This window comes from Rattus rattus, chromosome 11, assembly GCF_011064425.1.
Source record: "Rattus rattus isolate New Zealand chromosome 11, Rrattus_CSIRO_v1, whole genome shotgun sequence".
NCBI classification, from domain to species: Eukaryota; Metazoa; Chordata; class Mammalia; order Rodentia; family Muridae; genus Rattus; species Rattus rattus.
Genome location: NC_046164.1, coordinates 18,367,766 through 18,387,733, shown reverse-complemented (window position 1 = coordinate 18,387,733; position 19,968 = coordinate 18,367,766). Strand labels below are relative to the sequence as shown.

General features: G+C 45.0%; 1 protein-coding gene across 3 annotated transcripts in view; it reads left to right on the top strand.

The window, feature by feature from the left end:
- The window catches only part of Gak (cyclin G associated kinase), a 64,541-nt gene that overhangs the window by 27,676 nt on the left and 16,897 nt on the right, over positions 1-19,968 (top strand). The window contains exons 12-22 of one of the 3 annotated variants that reach the window (XM_032916093.1): positions 2,143-2,192; positions 2,722-2,870; positions 3,586-3,708; positions 4,705-4,838; positions 9,339-9,533; positions 9,944-10,061; positions 10,506-10,585; positions 15,960-16,153; positions 17,108-17,254; positions 18,279-18,677; positions 19,138-19,308. In XM_032916093.1, the coding sequence (XP_032771984.1) occupies positions 2,143-2,192; positions 2,722-2,870; positions 3,586-3,708; positions 4,705-4,838; positions 9,339-9,533; positions 9,944-10,061; positions 10,506-10,585; positions 15,960-16,153; positions 17,108-17,254; positions 18,279-18,677; positions 19,138-19,308 (1,760 nt within the window). Of the gene's footprint in view, positions 1-2,142; positions 2,193-2,721; positions 2,871-3,585; positions 3,709-4,704; positions 4,839-9,338; positions 9,534-9,943; positions 10,062-10,505; positions 10,586-15,959; positions 16,154-17,107; positions 17,255-18,278; positions 18,759-19,137; positions 19,309-19,968 lie in introns of all 3 variants that reach the window. The other 2 variants (XM_032916092.1, XM_032916094.1) reach the window with 2 other exon arrangements.

Here is a 19,968-nt window from a genome sequence, read left to right as displayed (position 1 = left end):
CTTGGTGGTGGTGGTTTTGTAGCCTTAGCAGTTGTATATGTGTGCCTGTGCTAATGGGGGAGTGCACATGAATATGCTACATTTTGGAAATACAGATATGTGAACATGTGCCTTCTGTGTGGAAGATATGCTTAAACCACTAGGCATGTCCAAACTTTTGATATTGTGATATGATCTCTGTATTAGGGTTCTTTAAAGGAACAGAACTGATAGAATATATATTACATATTTACATATGGGGCTTATTAGATTGATTTACAGGCTATAGTCCACATAGTCCAATGACGACTGTCTTATGATGGAAAGGCCAAGAATCCAGTAGTTGTTTAGTCCACATTGCAGCTGATGAGGCAGTCGCTCCAATGTCACCATTTGGTTCTCTTGGGTTTGCCCACCTTTCTGAATCTACACTTAGATACACTTTTTCCTTCTTTCCTACTTTTGGATGTTTTCCAAAGCTTTCTTTAATACTTTGGGCTTTTTCACTTTCTCAAAAACTCCACTTCCCACTATGTGGCTGCTTGTCTGCCATGATGCTGACCTCCGTGCCTAACTCATAGCATAGCCCTCTTGCTTACCACTGAGCAACTCATGATGTTTTAAGTAAATGTATGATTTTTGTGTTGAGCCTTATTCATAACTGTCTTTGGCTACATAGCCTGTGGGTTACAAAGTAGACGTGGCTGATAAAAGTTCCGTAAACTCCTATGTTTATTAAACCGACTTACAAGTAGCAACAAACACCTTCAGTCTTTGACTATATCAGTGAAGATAGATGCCTTAGTGTGGTGACAGGTGGCAGAAGTGACCACTTCAGCTTGAATGGCTTGCCTGAAGCTGCTTGATGTCTTAGAAGCCAAGGTCTTGTCTGTGTTGAGTACAACCCTGACTTGTATACTCTTGGACCTTGCCCAGAGCCGAGCTGTCAGGGTCCCTGGACTCTTCTTAGGCAGGCTACACTGTATGTGAGCCCTGAGTGATACTTAGACCCACTGTGCACCATTGCCTATGCTTTCCTATACCCGACCTGGTGCTGGGGCACACTTATCTTCCTGGAGGGACTGCTGCACATTTGCAGCCTACACCCTTTCCTTTACAGCCCTGATTGACTAAGGCCACTCTGTAGATAAGGCTGGCCTTGATCACAGAGATCAGAAATCTGTCTGTCTCTGCCTTCACAGTGCTGGGATTAAAGATGTCTGTCCATGATAACCTGTATCTTGGTTACAATTGGGTCATTGTTTTTGTGAAGAAATAAATTAGAACTAGTTAATTCTGATCTGGCTTGTCTGTTTAGTTGCCTTTCTCCACAGAAATTTAAGCACCAGATAAAGCTGTATTTTAGTACATCTTGGCTTTTGTCTCAGGGAGTCCTTTATACCCTAAGTAACAAGTAACCCTGTCTTAAATAGGTTCAAATGACATTTTAAAATGTTAAAATTGCCACAATCTGATTTTATGTCAGTGAATTTATAGCGTATGTGTCTTCTTTTTCCACCTGGCCCTCTGTAAAGACCCCGTGGTGACTCTGCTGATGCCTACCTCAGCTCTGTTCTGACTTTCCTATCTGACCTCACTGCCCAGCTAAGTTTGCCAAGTTTTTACACGGTTATTTAGGTTTTGATCTGGATTTTTTCAGTTTTGTGAACCAATTTAGGGGATTAGTTTTTAAGAGTTCTTGGTGGCCATGAGCAATAATGTATCTTGGTCATTTAGGATGTCTTTTTTTTTTTTCCCCTTCAGCAGTGTCTTCTGTCTCCTTTCAGGTTCATAGGGCATAGCGTGTGCTCTCTCCTCATGTTCTTATCCAGCCCCCTGGAGCAGTGGGATCAATGACTGATGCTACTGTCTTGCTTTACTTACTATTTGTCAGGATCAGCCCTCCATGTCTTTACCTTGGAGAACACTTCAGAAAGCAAAAGATGGCTAAAGCTCTTCCTTGGGCCTCTCTCTTCCACTCACTTCTCATTGGTTGTCCACTTACAACAGTTATACACAAAACATGGGCATTCACATACACACTACTTAGAGGATGCAGTCTGCAAACAAGGTTACCTCAATATTCTAGGACATAGGCTCCTCTTAAAACCCTTATAATTACTAAGTGTTTTCTATTCTGATTGAGTGTTCTTTCCATTCCAGCTATGCAAAGGGCGATCTGGACATATCTTACATCACATCCAGGATTGCAGGTAGGTCTAGTTGGAGGATAGACATCTATAGGAGGTGTAGACAAAGGACCAGTGGAGGTAGCCAAGGTGCAAGGTGCCTCTTTAGCCTATTTGATAGCTGTGGAGTCATCTGAGGTTTGGCCTGGAGAGCTACCCCAAAAGAGTGGAGGGTAGGTTACATATATTGAGCATATTTCCTGGCCAGTGTTAGCCCAGCTTCTGGTATGATTGGAACTCTGAGGATACAGAGGAAGTAATGGTAGGACTATGCACATTTAAAACTAGATAATCTAGGCAAACTATAATCAGAAAAGTCACCTAAATACCATGATTGATTGATTTTATCATGTCACCAGGAAAGCTCTTTCAGATATCAGTAGTTAGCTTTGTAATGTTTCCCATATTGTATTTTATACACATAACACTACATAGACCGGGAGACTTTAAGAGGATGAGAAGAGCCTATGTTTGGCCGGCTGCCTGACTGGGGGGTGAGCCCAGCCCAAGAGGGCAATCCCCTAGCATCTAACTTGGGCCTACTTTGTTTCAGTGATGTCGTTCCCAGCAGAAGGTGTGGAGTCAGCAATCAAAAACAATATAGAGGATGTACGATTGTTTCTGGATGCCAAGCATCCAGGACATTATGCTGTCTACAACCTTTCTCCAAGAATATACCGGGCTTCCAAGTTCCACAATCGGGTAAGTGGCCTTGAATTATTCTTTTACGATTTGGGCCATTTTCTCACTTAAGTGCAGTCTTAAGTGATGGATCTGCACTAACCTGATATGGACAGTGCCAGACAGCTGCAGGGAGCTGACCGTAGCAGCTGCTAGGTAGGCTAGGGCTAGAGGTATGGCCAGGGATAGGGATAGGCCAGGGTGTCATATGCACACGCAGAGAATGAGAGACAGAGAAAGACCTTGAAAAGACTTTTGCTTCCCTTTCCTCTCCTTGGCACAGGAAAAGCTAGTTCATTTTGCAGCATCAGTGAACCACTCCTGTGGCACAGGTACTCATAGCCAAGAGGGATGTCAGATGAGAACCCTAGCTGAGGAAGATGCTCAGAGTTTCAGGCCACTACAGTTATAGAATCACTCAAAAAGGACAATTGTGTGGAGAGGGGAAGAAGGGGAGGCTAAAGGTATCTGCTATTAAGCCTGACAACCAAGTTAATTCTCTCGGACCCACATGGTGGAAGGAGAAAATCAATTCTTTATTAGTTTTCCTCTAACCTCCACATACATATGCTCTGTGGCACTTGTGTGTATGCATGTACACGGGCACACAAAGGTTAAAAGGAAAATGGTTTTTAAAAAGGACAGTGTTGTAGGCAAAGACAAAGTAACCCTGTGAATATGCCAGCCACCTTGGGACTGGTGTAGAAACTTAGCTGAATGGACTTTCTCCCTACAGGTCACTGAGTGTGGCTGGGCAGTCAGGCGGGCACCACATCTCCACAGTTTGTATACTCTATGCAGGAGCATGCATGCCTGGCTCCGGGAAGACCACAGGAACGTCTGTGTTGTACATTGCATGGTGAGTTGTGTTAGCTGCATATTCTGAACCAAAGCCACACTGGTCCTGGGTACGATAGGGGAACACTGACCAGAGGAAGACCTCTGTGCTTGAGGCTTTGGGCTTGATGGACACAGACTCCCTGGTTCCTACTCCTATGGGACAAAAAGTACTCAGAAGGGCTCTTTTTTGGTGATCCAAGCAGCACATCCAGCATCTCCAGCATCTGGGGGAGGGATATGCAACCTTGAAATAATTGAGTTTTTACCTTAAGTTTTTCTAACCACAGAATGAGGAAGAAAGATTTGAATACCTTGCATTTGTGACACCCAACAGGAAGTACACTTAGGGCTCTGTCCTCCTGTACTGCAACTGTGTTTTTGATTTTTTTTGATATACGGTCTGGCTGTTCTGGGACTCACTATGTAGATCAGCCTGGCCTCTAACTCACAGAGATTCACCTGCCTCTGTTTTCCAAGTGCTGGAGTTAATGGCGAATACCACCACATCTGGCACAACTGTTATTATGAGAACAGTAGTAAGATGGACCTGGTAATACTGGCCAGTAATCTCAGCTACTTGAGAGGCTGAGGCAGAAAGATCAAAAGGTAAAAGTCAGCCTAAACAATGTAGTAAGAGCCTGACTCAAAATAAGTGAAAGTGTTGGGAGTATAGCACTTACCTAGCATGTAAGAGGTCCTAGGTTTAGTTCTCAGTGATACAAATGAAGAAAAAGATGATGATAAGAGGTCTTAGGGATTGAACGTGATGAGGCCATCTGAGTGGGAGGCCAACCTGTGCACTTTGCTAATGATTTGATTATCTTCTGGGCTTAAATTTTCATTGCATGAAGCATATTTATACATTTAGACATTTATGTTCCTAAGCGTATCCTAAACAAACCTAGCATTAGAGCCTTCCCGTAGCCAGAGATAGGTAGGTTTAAGGGAACTGTTGGGAGTCGTCTTCCTTTCTGTGCGTGGGCATATGTGTAAAAGAAATGTGCCTTCGTTGTAGGATGGGAGAGCTGCGTCTGCTGTGGCAGTCTGTGCATTCCTGTGTTTCTGCCGTCTCTTCAGCACTGCAGAGGCTGCTGTGTACATGTTCAGCATGAAGCGCTGCCCACCAGGCATTTGGCCATCCCACAAAAGGTACCAGGTGATCCTTGCTGGGGACAATGATGCCTACAGCTCTTTTGGCCCTGAAGTGGTGCTGCCTTCACTGTGTTGGACCTGCAGTCAGGTACTCTAGTTTGCCGAAGGCCAAGTCAGTATCACTGTGGTTTCTAGCTCTTCCCCAGACCTGTGCCCACGGGTACCCAACAGGTGCAGGCCATAGTTGACATTCAACTAAAGCTCTCCAGCTGTGATGGCTTCTGACTTGTGGTGCCAGTCTCTTACTGAGGGCCTGGGTACCAGATTTTCCAGTAAATGTGTGAACTTTATGTGGCCATGTCTTCTGTGGGATCCAAACTTATGTGGACTTAGGATGTTATTTGATAATGCACTGTGAACCTTCACACTTTAAAATGTGAAGTGTTATTACCCTGCTTGCTCTGAGGTCACAAAAATGCATATAAGATTCACTCAGACATTCCTGTTGCCATAGATCATTCACTTGCAGTGTAAAGAAATCAATTTCTTTTGTTTTTCCTTTTGTTTTATTGACACAAGGATCCACTCTGAAGCTCAGCCTGGCCTAGAACTCACTATGTAGGATAGACTGGTCTCAAACTTAGGCCAGTGTCTTAGTGCTGAAATTATAGTTATTAGTTGTCGTGTCTGGTTAAGAAGCAAATTATTGTGTCTCTGCCTATCTCTGCCCCTTGTCCACTGACTATGGGACTACCGCATTTACTAGCTATGTCCATTCATAGTTAGTATTCACTATTCCCCTAGAGCAAATCTTTCATTGAGAAGTTCAGGTCTAGAGAGACATTGCCCATCCATCATAAATGCCTCTGCCTTAATGAGTACTTAGAAAGACATGCATCAACCTCCTCTCTAAGAAAGTGGGTGGGTGGAACATGAAACAAAAGCCAACATGAATGCTATTATGAGGCAAAGGTCCAGGCAGTAAGGGGCTCCATATTTTGGCAGTAAAAGTTGTAAGTGCTCTTCCCGATGTGCACACATCTCTTGTGAATGGGACCCACCTTATTTGCTCACTGACTGGTGGGTAGAGCATCATGATGGCAGTATGTTCCTCAGGCCATATGAGGAGAATGGCTTTGCATCTGTGTCCCCATTCTAGCCTCTGCTGGGGTGACTGGAAGGATTTCAGCATATTGAGCTCTTAGCCATTTGTACTATTGTTTTCCACATGTTGGGGCCTGCTGGGCAGGAGATGTGGGCAGCAGCGCTGCTAAGTGTGGGTGGAGCATAAAACAAGACAGTATCTTTGGTACTCTGCCGTGAACCCTGGGACCTCATGGAGGCACAGTGACTTGGTGTCACTCATGTCCTAACAGTCACTGAGACAACTTCATATCTCTGCACTTTCAAACCCTTTGTAAACTGGGACCCTCATGCCATCAACTTGCCTCAGATCCAAAGATCACTGGAGAGATGATGCACTTGCTGCCAGGACAGATTTGGTTGGACACCATATGAGAAGACTCAGAATACTGTGGTGTGCATGGGTAAAGCTTTGGGGTATTGTAACAGTGTCTATGCCTTCATGTCTGTTCTCCACAGTCTACAGAAAGCAAGGGGAGGGAGGTATATGTAGTGTCTGACCCTTTCTGTCCTGAGGGAAATAAACAGAACCAAAGAGTACATTGGAATTCAGAAGGAAATTTAAAGGAGCTGATGAGTCTGCCAAAGACCCTAGCAAGAAAAACAAAGAAGATTGAGATATGTGTGTGTTTGGGGGGCAGAGGGGCTGATAATCACCTTAGTAGAGCTGCACAGTAGTATAAGAATCTCAGACTCTTGGGTAGACTCTGACCAAGAGAAGAGTAACCAGTGATCTGAAAGACAAATCACCATGTATTGCTCACCTGAAAACCAACAAAAGACCAGAAACCCAAGAGTTTGTTGCAAATGGCCAATCATGTATGTAGGTGAACCCAGAAGAAAGTTAAGTACAGAATGAAACACTGCATACACGAGCATCTCCAGGATCCACAGCAGCTACAGCCACAGGCCTGGAATCTCGGAACAGGAGAGAACTAACAAGAACCCATCCTTCCATATCATCTTACTTCTTCCCGAATATCCTGAACACAGACAGTCAGAGCCAGAGGGAAGGAAGCCGCTTGCAAGAAAGGAAAGCATGACTTACAGACTCAGAAACCCTGGCCACCAAACGAAGAGTTTCCTTCCTTCCTTCCTTCCTTCCTTCCTTCCTTCCTTCCTTCCTTCCTTCTTTCCTTCTTTCCTTCTTTCCTTCCTGTTTGTTGGAGACAGGGTCACTCTACCTAGCCCTGGCTGTCCTGGAACTCACAGTAGATCAGGCTGGCCTTAAACTCACAGAGATCCCACACACCCTTTTTCAAGACATGTAACCTCTCTATGTATCCTTGGCTGGCTTTTGATTTGCCATGTAGACTGGACTGGCGTCAAACTCTTAGAGATCTTTCTGCCTCTCTGCCTCAGCCTCACAAATGTTAGCACTGAAGGTATGCTCCACCATGCAAGGCCTGAAGATTGTTTTAAACATAGTGATTAGTAAGTCAGTAGAAGAAAGGACATGAATGCATAAAAATGTTTATTTAGCCAGAGTGAATTAAAGGAGAAAAATGAAACCAAGAAAACATAAGTAGAAGAAAATACAGGTTTTAGTCCATCCATGTTGGCATTGAGACTTAGCACAAATAATCCAAGAGCTCCAGTCAAAGACCCAGGATAGACGAGATGAGTATAAGGAGCATCTAGCAGCATAGGGAGCAGGCTGCATCAGCGGCCCTGTTGCTGTAGGGCCTGTGGATTGTCCTACACACCAACAACAGGTCCTACTCAGGTCACAGGCTGCATTCGGGGGCCCAGCCACATTGTCAGGTTAAGGTTCAACCTCTGACATCCCAGAGAGCTTGTTTCCCCTTCATTTTGGCTCTACTTCCAGACTCCGCTGTGGATGCCCTCCATGCTATTTGCTGTTGGCTAGTCATCAGGTGAACACAGTCTTAAGTGTGTGGCTACCACAGTTTCCTGTCTCCTGCAACTCAGACAAGTCTGCAGGAGAATCGCATCCCTTCACTCATGTTTATTGAGGAAGACAGCTGGTTCCCATCCCTGTCCCCTGCCAGAGGAGCCACTATTGGTGGGAGCCTGACACAAAGATGTCCCACTGCAACACTCCCCAGAAGAAAGGAAGAGAAGCTCTGTCATCAGTAGACAAAGTAAATTAGAGCTGAGCATGGAGGTGTATGCCTATCATCTCAGAACTGGGAAAGCAGGAGCAGAACGACCACGAGTTCAAGGCCACCTGGACTGCATAGCAAAACCCTAGCTCAAAAACAAACAAACAAACAAAAACAAACCCCCCCAAAACAAACAACTGGGTATAGAGGCATATATCTATATCCCATGGCTTGAAGTTAGATACAAGAGTTCAAAGCCAATTTTAGTTACATAAGAAGTTTGAGGACAGTCTGGGCTATGTGACCTTGTCTTAAATCAAAAATTATATGGTGTGGTAAACCTAGAGAAATGGCTAAGTGGTTCAGGCCAGAAGACCTGGATTCAATTCTTAACACCCACATGGAGGCTCACACCTATGTACAGCTCTAGTCCCAGGGGGGTCCAGGTGTTCTGGCCTCCTGGGGCACCATGTTTGTGCGTGGTGTGCAGACTAGTCTACATGAAGGCAAACACTGGCATACATAAAGTAAACAAGAGGCAGACTCCTAACATCCTTCTCTCAGTACTCAGTAGAATAAATACACATAAAATCAGCGACTCTGTACCATTGACTGACTGCTATAGAATATTTCATCATAAATTGAAAGATATATTTCTTTCAAATGTGTTGAGCATCAAAGCAACGTCAGTTTGAGCCATTAGTTAAATCTCAACAAATTTTGTTTTATATTTTGAAAAGTGTGTGTGTGTGTGTGTGTGTGTGTGTGTGTGTGTGTGTGTGTGTGTGTGTGTGTGTACACTAGAGATACAGGTTATTGTGCTTAGCTACCTCTCCAGCCCCTAAATTAAAAGTTTCTTATATTGAAATTACACGTGCAAAATATGTTCTCAAGCCCTAAGGGTTAATAAGACAAGAAACTATTAACATAATCTAGAAGATATTCTAATTTTTTCAAAATGAAGCTGCTAAACAATCATAGGTAAAAAAGAAAGTCTCAAGGGATTTAAAAATGGCTTTAAAGTACCATAATGGAAAAGTGTCTGATGTTTCTGTCCCCTGAGGACATCACATGCTTGGGTGACAGGTGCGTGTCTACCTTAGGTACATTGAATACGTGTGTGACATGGTGACAGGTGCGTGTCTACCTTAGGTACATTGAATACGTGTGTGACGTGGTAACAGGTGCGTGTCTACCTTAGGTACATTGAATACGTGTGTGACATGGTGACAGGTGCGTGTCTACCTTAGGTACATTGAATACGTGTGTGACGTGGTAACAGGTGCGTGTCTACCTTAGGTACATTGAATACGTGTGTGACGTGGTGACAGGTGCGTGTCTACCTTAGGTACATTGAATACGTGTGTGACATGGTAGCAGAGGAGCCCATCACGCCCCACAGCAAGCCAATGCTGGTGAAATCTGTTGTCATGACCCCTGTGCCACTGTTCAGCAAGCAGAGGAACGGCTGCCGACCATTCTGTGAGGTCTATGTTGGGGAGGAGCGTGTAACCACCACATCCCAGGAGTATGACAGGATGAAGTGAGTACAAATTTGGGATTTCTCACCCCTTGTTGTTTTGAGTCCTCTTGCAAACTTCTGAAGCAGAAACTACCTTTTGTTTTGATTGACCTGTGCTAAGTATAAATGATTTCATGTTGGACTGAGGGTGGAGAAAGAGGGGTTATGTACAAGAGTACATACACTTAGGAGGTGGAGGCCGATAGATCTCTGAGTTCGAGGCCAGCCTGTTCTCCAGAGCAAGTTTCAGGGCAGCTGGGCTCCATAGAAAAACCCTATCTCAGCAAACAAAAAAAGAGTGGCTTCTTGGAATAACTTGGTCCACAAACATCCAGAGAAAGTGTGGGTTCAAATGTTTGGTAACATCTTAGAACTCTTGTTTTGTTTGTTTGTTTATACTTAATATAAGCCAATGTCTCAATGTGTTCCAGGGAATTTAAAATTGAGGATGGCAAGGCTGTCATCCCCCTGGGCATAACAGTTCAAGGCGATGTCCTCATCATCATTTACCATGCCAGATCCACTTTAGGAGGGAGACTGCAGGCCAAGGTGAGTGTTACTGTGTGATTGGGCCTCTGGATTGACCTTACTACCCAGTGAGCTATAAGCTAGTGTGTCTTAAGTGTCTGAGCTAGTCCTCAGTGCTCACCCTATGGCACAGGGCAAAGGGGATTTTATTCTGAAAGGTCCAGAATCTCCCCCATGAGCATAGACTGTAATCTTCACCAAGGGTTGTTGTACTTAGTCTTGGTACTTCTCCTGCCTCAGCCCAAGCTGTTCTGGCCCCTATGCAGGCGTCTTCTCTACTTTCACCAAGCATTTGGCAAGGAGTACCAGCCTCCGGGTAGTATTACCCTATCTGTACTGTGCCTTGAATTCCCTTGAGAAGAACAGATTAATTGGACCCAATCAGACAGCTTATATTCTTGGGGAAGAACTCTGATCCAGAGTTAGTATGCACTCTCAATGGGTCTCCTGCTGGTCTTCTTGTAGATGGCGTCCATGAAAATGTTCCAGATTCAGTTCCACACTGGGTTCGTGCCTCGAAACGCAACCACTGTGAAATTTGCAAAGTATGTTGGTGTTGCACTGTGCTGCTGTTGGAGAGGGACAGGTACCCAGAACCACTAGCTGAACACATGCATATGGGTCAGTCAAAAAAACCCCAAAAGACTAGCAAGTGTGAGGCCTGCCACATGATACTGGACCTAGGCCCTGGGCCTGTTTGTGTCTTCTGTCCCTCACAGTTTACGAAGGACCCAAGTTAGCTTCCACTTGGTTCCTGACCCCTTTGGACTGACCTTATGCATTTCTTTTTAGAATTTAGCCAGTTAAGTCTAGATGTGGTGTAACCAGTGGTGTGGCAAAGTTTACTCTATATTTGATTCTTTGCTCAGTGCACAGGGCTCTGTTGGGTACAGAGTTGGGAGGTAATGTTCCGGTCCTACTTTCTATAAGCTTGGTCTGCTTTTATAAACAAATATGTGAACAAATACTACAGAGGAGTAACTCTCCAGGTGACAGGACTTTCACAATAATGTTGTGTATATTGGGTTCTAACAACAGGCTCTAGCTTATGAAGAGCTGGCATCACTCACCACTTCAAGGTTGTTGGTATAGCCTATAATCATCATGATATATTTTCAGATTCAGTTGTGTGGGTCTTGCTTCATCAAAAACATTCATCAGCCCTGGGTAGAAAAGAAATGAGGGTTCCCAGAGTGAGCAGAGAGTTGCCAGGAGCTATGCCCCTGCCATGTTATGTTCTTGCTTTTTGCACTCCCCTGTGGAAGCACTAAACAGAGCATGCCACAGGTCACAACCCCAGGAGACTGTGTAGGTGTATTAATGGTGTTTGCTAATCTCTTGCATTTATTTGACATTAATACCCCACTCTTTGTTTGTTTGAGACAAGGTCTCTTACTCCGTAGCTTAAGCTTACACCAACTATATAACCCATGCATGTCGATCCTCTTGCCTCCGTTTCCCTCACAAGCGTTGGAATTACAGGTATCTCACTCACTCCTTTTCTTGCAGACAGTAGTTTCTGTAGTTTTCAGCCACCATAGAGGGAGGCATGGTCAGGTTTTTTGTTTTATTTTGTTTTTGTTTTTGTTTTTGCTTTTTTAAGACCAAATGACTGAAGACCAAGAAAATGGAGGCAAAAGGCCTATATGATTCAGGTATTAGAGTTTTTTAACAAGAACTTTCAATAGTTCTGATTAGTATTGCAATGGTTTGAATGACTCCACCAAGTTCATGCTGGAATTTAATTCCCATTCAGAGTTTTTAAGAGGCCTGGTGACTTTATCTGACTATAGTGTCTGGGTCTCACCTTTGGAAGGCTAATTAAGATTAAATGAGGCCATGAACACAGGGCTCTATCCACTGGGACTGTGGCTTATATAAGAAGATGAAGAAGCCTGGGGTAGGACACCGTATCTGGCCATAGGATGCCCAGGGCCATCTAGGGACCCTACAAAGCTGCTGCCAGTCAAGAAGCTCTCACCAGCTTCAGACACCAGCCTCCGACCTCTCAGCCTTCAGAACCATGAAAAGCATAAGCCTTTATTTTCTCTTAATCTGTTATGGCAACAAAAAATGGATCAAGACAACATATTGAGGAAATCACAGGGAGGGCCAGCAAGATGGCTCTGAAAATAAAGGTAATTGTTGACCAAGCCTGATGATTTGAGTTTGATTTCAGGAACCGATAGGGTAGAAGGAAAAAACCAGCTCCTGCAAGTTGTCCTTTAACCTCTTAATTCAGGTTGTAACTCTTGTGTGCACGCACGCACACACACACACACACACACACACACACAAATTAAATATATATATATATATATATTTTTTTTTTTGGTTCTTTTTTTCGGAGCTGGGGACCGAACCCAGGGCCTTGCGCTTCCTAGGTAAGCGCTCTACCACTGAGCTAAATCCCCAGCTCCCAAATTAAATATATTAAAATATAATAAATAAATAAATTTTAAGAAAGAAATCAGAGGTAAAAATGGAGCATTTCAGCAGACCTAGAATGTGGAAGCAAGAGAGATGATTTCTAGAACTGAAAACACAGCTTACATGAAAAATTTGGGAATTGTCTTGGCAGCAGAGCAGTCACAGTAAATTGTAAAAAATATATTCTTCAGGCTGAGCACAGAGGAGGTGAATAGACAGATAAATGTCAGGTCTGAAGTCAGAGGAGAAGAACAGATTCAGCTCCTGGGAAAGTAGCAGACATCTGCCAGTGAGGTGTCAGGGCCAAGCATACCAAGTGCTTTCTAACAGGAAGAGAAGCCTTGCTTAGAGCATAGGTAAATTGCTGAAAGCACCTGGTGGGGAGATACCATGATTGCCGTGATAAGGCTAACATCTGTGAGTGAACTGAAGGGCTAGTAGCCAGAAGTCGGGGCAGCATCATCTTAGGAGTGATGAAATATGAAGCTTCTCTATCTAGGGGAAGTGGCCTTGTATAGTGATTAATTTAGCAGATGTGTTCAAGGAAACAGAGAGGGGCAGTTTAGTACCAGAGGGCAGGCAGAACAAACTAGAAGCAAGCATAGCTATAAGATATGAGGAAGATTGGGATGCTCATGGCAGTGAGTAAAACTAGGTGTGTTCACTGCCTAATACATCAGAAATCACCATTAACAAGTAGATTTGTATGGAGCTAGATACGGTGATAAACACCTTGGGAGGAAGAAGTAGTCAGATTTGCATGAGTTTGAGGCCAACTTGGTCTACATAGGGAGTTCCAATACAGTTAGGATTGTATAGAAAGACCCTATCTAAAAACGGGGGAGGGGGAGAAAGATTTGTTTGTAGTAAAATACGTAACAGCAGCACTAACCAAAGAGTCAGGAGAGGAAACGATCTCTCATGAGCCTCTGAGGCCTGGCAGTCAGCGATGTGTTCATTGCAAGTCAAGAAGTATGCTATGATTCCACAGAAGGCAATGAAGAGCTTAATAAGGTAGGGAGAGGACATGTGGAACACAAAATATAACTTAATCTAGGTAAGGTCAGGATGAAGAGAGGAAGAAACAGAACCAAGAGATGGAAGGAAGCCAAGCAACACAGCAGCAGAGTCATCCCTAGAGGGTTGGTCTGGTTCCAGATACACAAAACCGTGGAGTTGTTCAATAAACAACCCAACTGAAAACTTAGACCTCAAATGCATGTCGTTTACAAGAGCCATGTTTTAGAAATATATATGTGAAGACCAAAAAGACTAAAGTGATGGAACCTACCACACAAATATAGGCTAAAGATGTAGTTCCTCTCAGTGACAACTAGTGCAGACCAGGGTGAAATGCTTTGAGAGAAAGCAGTTTAGTGTGCGGAAGGGCCTGTGAGGCAGCAACAGACCGTCCATGATTTGTGGGTACTCAATCACAGAGTGGATAAATTACATACAGTTGATGTCGTTTCTTCTTTCTCTCTCTTTCTTTTGGCAAGCAGAACAAATAAATCATTATATAGATCTTTTATACAATGACTTGAGTTTTTTCAAACTTTAGTAACTAAAAATAAAAACCTGATTTCTCTATTTTGAAGTATCCAGTGTATGACACTGTTGTGTGAGTTTGGGGGACACTGCAGGCCACAGAAATAGGTTTTATTTGAGTATACTGGCTACATAAGCCTACAGTGAGGCAAGGGCCTTGACAAGAGAAGCATACATACATGTGCAGCAGGATTGCTCTGCAGAGCAGCTGAACTGTAGCTACCGGTAGAAAAGAATTGGGAGCAACACATCAGATGAGCCTGAGTGGGTCAGTCAGGTCATGGGATACAGTAGATCTGAGGTATCCTGTGATCGAATGAGGGTCTGAGGGGGATTTCATCTTACTATACTACAGGCATGACACAAGTCAGAATTTTGTTTACATGTGTGAGAATTCCCTTCACTGCCCATTGGAGCCTAAACATACCAGTATCTAACCTCCAGGGCCTCTGAAGCCCTGTAACTTGAAACCCAGCTCCCTGGCCCCCTGCTCACACACCCTCATTGTGCCCTCACTGCCCTGCTGGCTAGGCTGGGCAGTCTCAAGGTCAGTAGGGCAGGCAAGTAAGAAATGAGATGTCCCCAGAACTCATCAACCCGTCTTAGAGGCTGAGCTTGCCAAGTATACAGAACACTCTCCGTGGGCTCTCCTGCCTTGTTTCTCCATCCTCATTGATGGCAAGTTTCAGCCTATCCTCCCTGTAGCCATCAGCTACGTGTAAACCTAGCTGCATGTAGTTACTGAGTTATGTCCCAATGGAAAGATACACATGGATACAGGGCAAACCCCTGTCACAGAGCCACCTTGCTCTGCCCTGGGTTGTGCTCTCCAGTGTGCAGAGGGTTGCATCCCAGGCAGGAAGTAGTAAACTAGGGGGTCTAAAACATGCAGGCTTATCAGCATGCTTTTTCATAATAGTAAGAAACAAAATGAATCATTGCTTTGCTACCCAGACAACCACTTTGCTCTCCCCAGCTTTCCTTACACAGTGGTATTGGTAACCACAGAATCACACAGATTCAGAGACCCCCTTACGACCAGGAGTATTTGGCCTTCCTTGACACCTGGGAGACCCCTGAAAATGGTTCACCATTGCTACGTGTGTTTCTTAGATTTTGTTGGCAATGGTGTTGTTGATAGGTACAAAACTCAGGATGATGTACAAAGAGAGTGGGTGGCAGATGGATATGTTTGTGACTGAGGATTTCTTGGAGCAGTGTGGAACTACAAAATGGGGACAGTTTGTAAAACGGCTAAAGTTGTTGCCTACAGGGTAGCCTAGCCCAACCTCCCCTACTCCCCATGCTTCCCTGGTGTCTGAAGACCCCATGGCCTCCCCTTTCCCTACTCCCTGCCTAACCCTCTTCTCACAGCCCAGGCTGCCTCCCTGAGCCTTCAGCAAGTCTTGTTTCTAGTTTCTGATGGCTAAATCCTGGAAGTCTTAGATTTATGGTTATCTACTAATAGTTGGTATTTTCACCAAGGTGTACATATTTTTATAAAAATATTTAAAATTTCAGAGCACCTCATTTAAACCAATCAAGTACCTGTAGTATTTGTCTACTAGAAAGTGATGGGTGGGGCATAGGTAGGGTCTCTGGTCAGAGCTCAAGGTTTGCTGTATGGAGCCTGCCTTCCCTTTTTTCTGGATTTAGAAGTCATGCTATGCTAGCTATCCTGTGGTCACTCTGAGCCCCTGGCCTCCCATAGCAACGTCCGTATTGGTAAGTGCAATATTCTACCACCTTGACACTAGGGAAGCAGGGCAGTCAGTAATCGTGGGTGCATCGGTCCTGCTCTAAGTTGTCCTTACCCTTGTTCCGTGGGTGAGGATGGTTATGTGCCTGTTGCCTCACCAGCAGTCGTTTACCCTTCCTGTGGGTGTTGAAGAACTTCGGATACATCTTGGCCATACTCACCCATTCTCTCTTTGCCTGTAGGTATGACCTGGATGCTTGTGACATTCAAGAGAAGTACCCAGATCTGTTCCAGGTGAACCTGGAAGTGGAGGTGGAGCCTAGAGACAGGCCCAGCCGAGACGTTCCACCTTGGGAGAATACCAGCCTAAGGGGGTTAAACCCCAAGATCCTCTTTTCCAACAGGGAAGAGCAACAGGACATTCTGTCTAAGTTTGGTAAGATGTGCTCTGGCTCTCAGTGTACTTGCTTGGAACTTAGTTCTAGCTCCTTTCACTTCTGGGTAAGATTTATAGGAACAGAGCTCTGCCTAAGGCTGGGCAATACTTCTGCCCTGGGTTTTGGGCATTCTACCTGCTCTGTGCTTATTAGTAGAAACTCGCTGGTAGGTAATGATACAGCTCTGGAACCAGAGCAAGGAAAGACATGGCATTATGATCCTGAGGCCCTTTCATGGGTTAGTAAGCCCCATGAAACTCTGGGCCTCCTGACGTGGGCACAGCAGGGAAGTCTATTTTCTTTGCTGTGCCAAAGCATCTGCTAGAGCATTGGTTCTCAACCTATGAGTCACAACCCCTTTGGCAAACCGGTCTCCAAAAATATTTGTATTAAGATTCATGGCAGTAGCAAAATTACAGTTATAACATAGTAACAAAAATTTTATGTTGGGTGCTCATCATATCATGTGGAACTATATTTAAGGGTTGCAGCATTAAGAGGGTTGAGAACCACTGCTCTGGTATAAGGTCCTGTTGCTCTCTGAGTGCATGAACCCTTGACCTACTTTTGGGGTTAACATGAATCTGTGACTTGGGGAAGGATTTCCTCCAAAGTTCAGTTTGTATCATAAGTTGACTTAGGTCATATACTCTGGATGTGACAATTTAAATCCCACATTGAAGGTTGTACAATTTACATGTATTCTTAAAGGGAATATATGTTTGCATGTATGTATATGTGTGTGATAGGCTGTATGAGTGTGCTGTGTGTGTTCATGGGTGGGGCACAGCACTGAATAGAAGGATATAGGAATCTAGTTGTAGCCAGATCTTGTTGTTCTCAAGGAACTGGTGCCAGGTGCCCCTGTGGCCTACCATATCCAGTTGCTCTGACTGTGCCTTGCCCTGTGTTATGCCTGGCACTGGTGGCCTGATGCAGCCTTTTCCTGACAGGGAAACCAGAGCTACCCCGGCAGCCGGGCTCCACAGCTCAGTATGATGCTGAGGCAGGGTCTCCAGAGGCTGAGATCACAGAGTCGGACTCACCACAGAGCAGCAGCACGGACACCAACCACTTTCTTCACACACTGGATTGGCAGGGTAAGCATAGGGCACAGCTAATCCTTCATCCTTCAATGGGGTCCAGCCTGTCACAGGACCCTGAACTCTCTTGTCACTACTAATTTTTGGCATTATTAACCACACAGTTGCAGCATTCTGCAAGGGCCATGTGCTGAGTTCAGGTACTTAGGGTGACGGGTACTTATGAGGACAAGCAAAGTTGAGGTCTCCTTACAGGGGCCATAGCCCTACATCTTGGCCTGTTTTGGAAGGATTTATGTCTGGGGATCAAAACCAGGGCCTCATGCATGTCAGACAAATCCTTTATAACTGAGCTACACATTAGCCTTGGCTCACAAACTAAGAAGAGTATATATTCGTTTAACACAGAAATAGATACATACACACACAACACACACATGAATGTGCGCACTCGCATGTGTGTACACACACATGCACACAAAGCTCAAGGTATCAGTTTTATTTCATTATTGATTTGAAGTCGTTTGCTGACCATGTCCCTATATACATAGTTTCATTAACAGGCCCAGGGTTTCTTAAGGAGCAGAGGAAGGTCCACAGTAGAGGGATAAGCTAAACTATGGTGGTTGATCACATCCCCACCTGGGAATTACTTTACTTCTTACTGCCTCTAGTTTCTACTGGGCATCATGGTCTCTTCCTCATGTCTCATAGCCTAATTAATACAACTAAACACCTAGGATTCACCTTAACCACTTGCCTCCCTAACTTATAACCCAGGGTATGCCACTACCACTCAGGGAAGGGCATTTCCCCAGGAAGTGCCATTGTATGTCCCCTACTAGGCTATGTTTTACCAAGTGTTTTGCATAGAGATGGAGAGGCTAGCCTGAGTTGCTTCGTTGTTGGATAGAGACAGTATTATGGCTCCATGGTGGTCTCTGAAGCTCAATTCTCAAGAAATAAGCTCTGAAGACTAAGATAGCCCACTGGGGTTGGCTTCTGTTTATGTCAGCTTGTTCTGCTCTTTCACAGCTACTCTAGCATGTGGGTCACTAAACCATTGGTTTTCTTTCCACAGAGGAAAAAGACCCAGAGACTGGTGTAGACAATACCTCTCCTAAGGAGAGTCAGTCTAACCTGATTGCAGATGGAGATGGAAGTGAAGTATCAGATGAAGAAGAGGCTTCATGCCCCAGTGAAGAGAGAAAGCCTGGGGCTGGAGAAGATACACCAAGGCTGGCAGCTGGCACCAGACAGCAAGACTTAATGTTTGATGTGGGCATGCTGGCTGCCCCACAGGAGCCTGTACAGCCTGAAGAAGGTGTCGATCTCCTGGGGCTGCACTCTGAAGGGGACTTAAGGCCTGCTGCTCCCTTGCAGGCTAGCGGGGTCCAGTCTAGCAACACTGACCTGTTGAGCTCCCTTCTTGAACCATCTGATGCTTCTCAAGTGGGACCTCCTGGTGACCTGCTTGGTGGTGAGACTCCTCTGCTGTTAGCAAGCCCAGTTTCTCTTCTTGGGGTGCAGAGCAACCTGCAAGGAAAAGTCCCTGACACTGGTATGTGTTTCAGTTATGCAGAAAATTGGTTTCATAGTAATGAACAAGGCTTAACTGTTCCTGCCATGTAGAAAAAGGATCATCCTGTTATATTGACATCTGGTGGGAAACACCTTCTATAGAAACTGCATGTGTGGCTGCATTAGTTCCTACTGGTCTCAGCTCACAAACCAGGACTGCCAGATCTGGCTTCAGGTGATGCTGTATCCATGGGATAGTCCTGAGATGTAGGACATTAGAAGGGCCATGTATCCCTGGGTGGGCTGCTGGGTGGTATGAGTTCATATTGCTGAGGAAAGGGAGGCCTGAGAGCAAGGCAGCAAGGTTCCCAGGGTGCAGGCTAAGGTATGCTTGTCCCTGCCCTGCCTATGTCTCCTAGTGGACCCATTTGACCAGTTCCTGCTGTCATCCAACTCGGACACCCAGCCCTGCTCCAAGCCTGATCTCTTTGGAGAGTTTCTCAACTCTGACTCTGTAGCTTCCTCAACTGCCTTCCCATCCACCCACAGTGCCCCACCCCCATCCTCCAGCACTGCCTTCCTGCACCTGGGTAAGTATGGCCATGATGAATATTACATAGAAGCCACGAGTTTATGTCTGAACAGGCCTAGGAGTACCTACTTCCTGGGGGCCTGGGGATAGGACTTGGAGATGGAGCAGTGGGCATAAGAGCCTTCTTTCTGTCTGCTCAGCTCTGATATAGCCTAACTTTTACCTCTTATACCTAACTTTTACTCTTCGCAAAGTCTAGGGCTTCCCAAAGCCTAGCAGAACACAATAGCATCTTTTTCTCTGCTGCTTATAGGCCCTGCTAGTGGGCATTTCTGTGATGCTTGGACAGTAGCAGAGACTAGTACTTAACTTCTGCCAGAGCTTCTAGGAGGGAAAGGACCAGGAGGTGGGAATGACCGGTTAAAGGACCAAAAGAGTCCAGGTTTATGATGAGGCAACAGGATGGCTAAAGACTGATGTGTGCATGTGGGAGCAGCAGACATGACCCATTTAGGCAGAAATTGCTATATCTTGGAGAGAAAGCTTGGTTCTGCTTCCTAGAAGAGAGCAGATGGTCTGGGGTATACTCTGGAGACAGCTGACTGCTCCAAATGGCTTGTGGGTAGAAGGTATGACATATGGCTCTGCCGTGCTGAAGTGGGTGCATGACCAGCAGAGGACACAGGGACTAACTAGCTCTAGACTCCAGGGAGTTCCT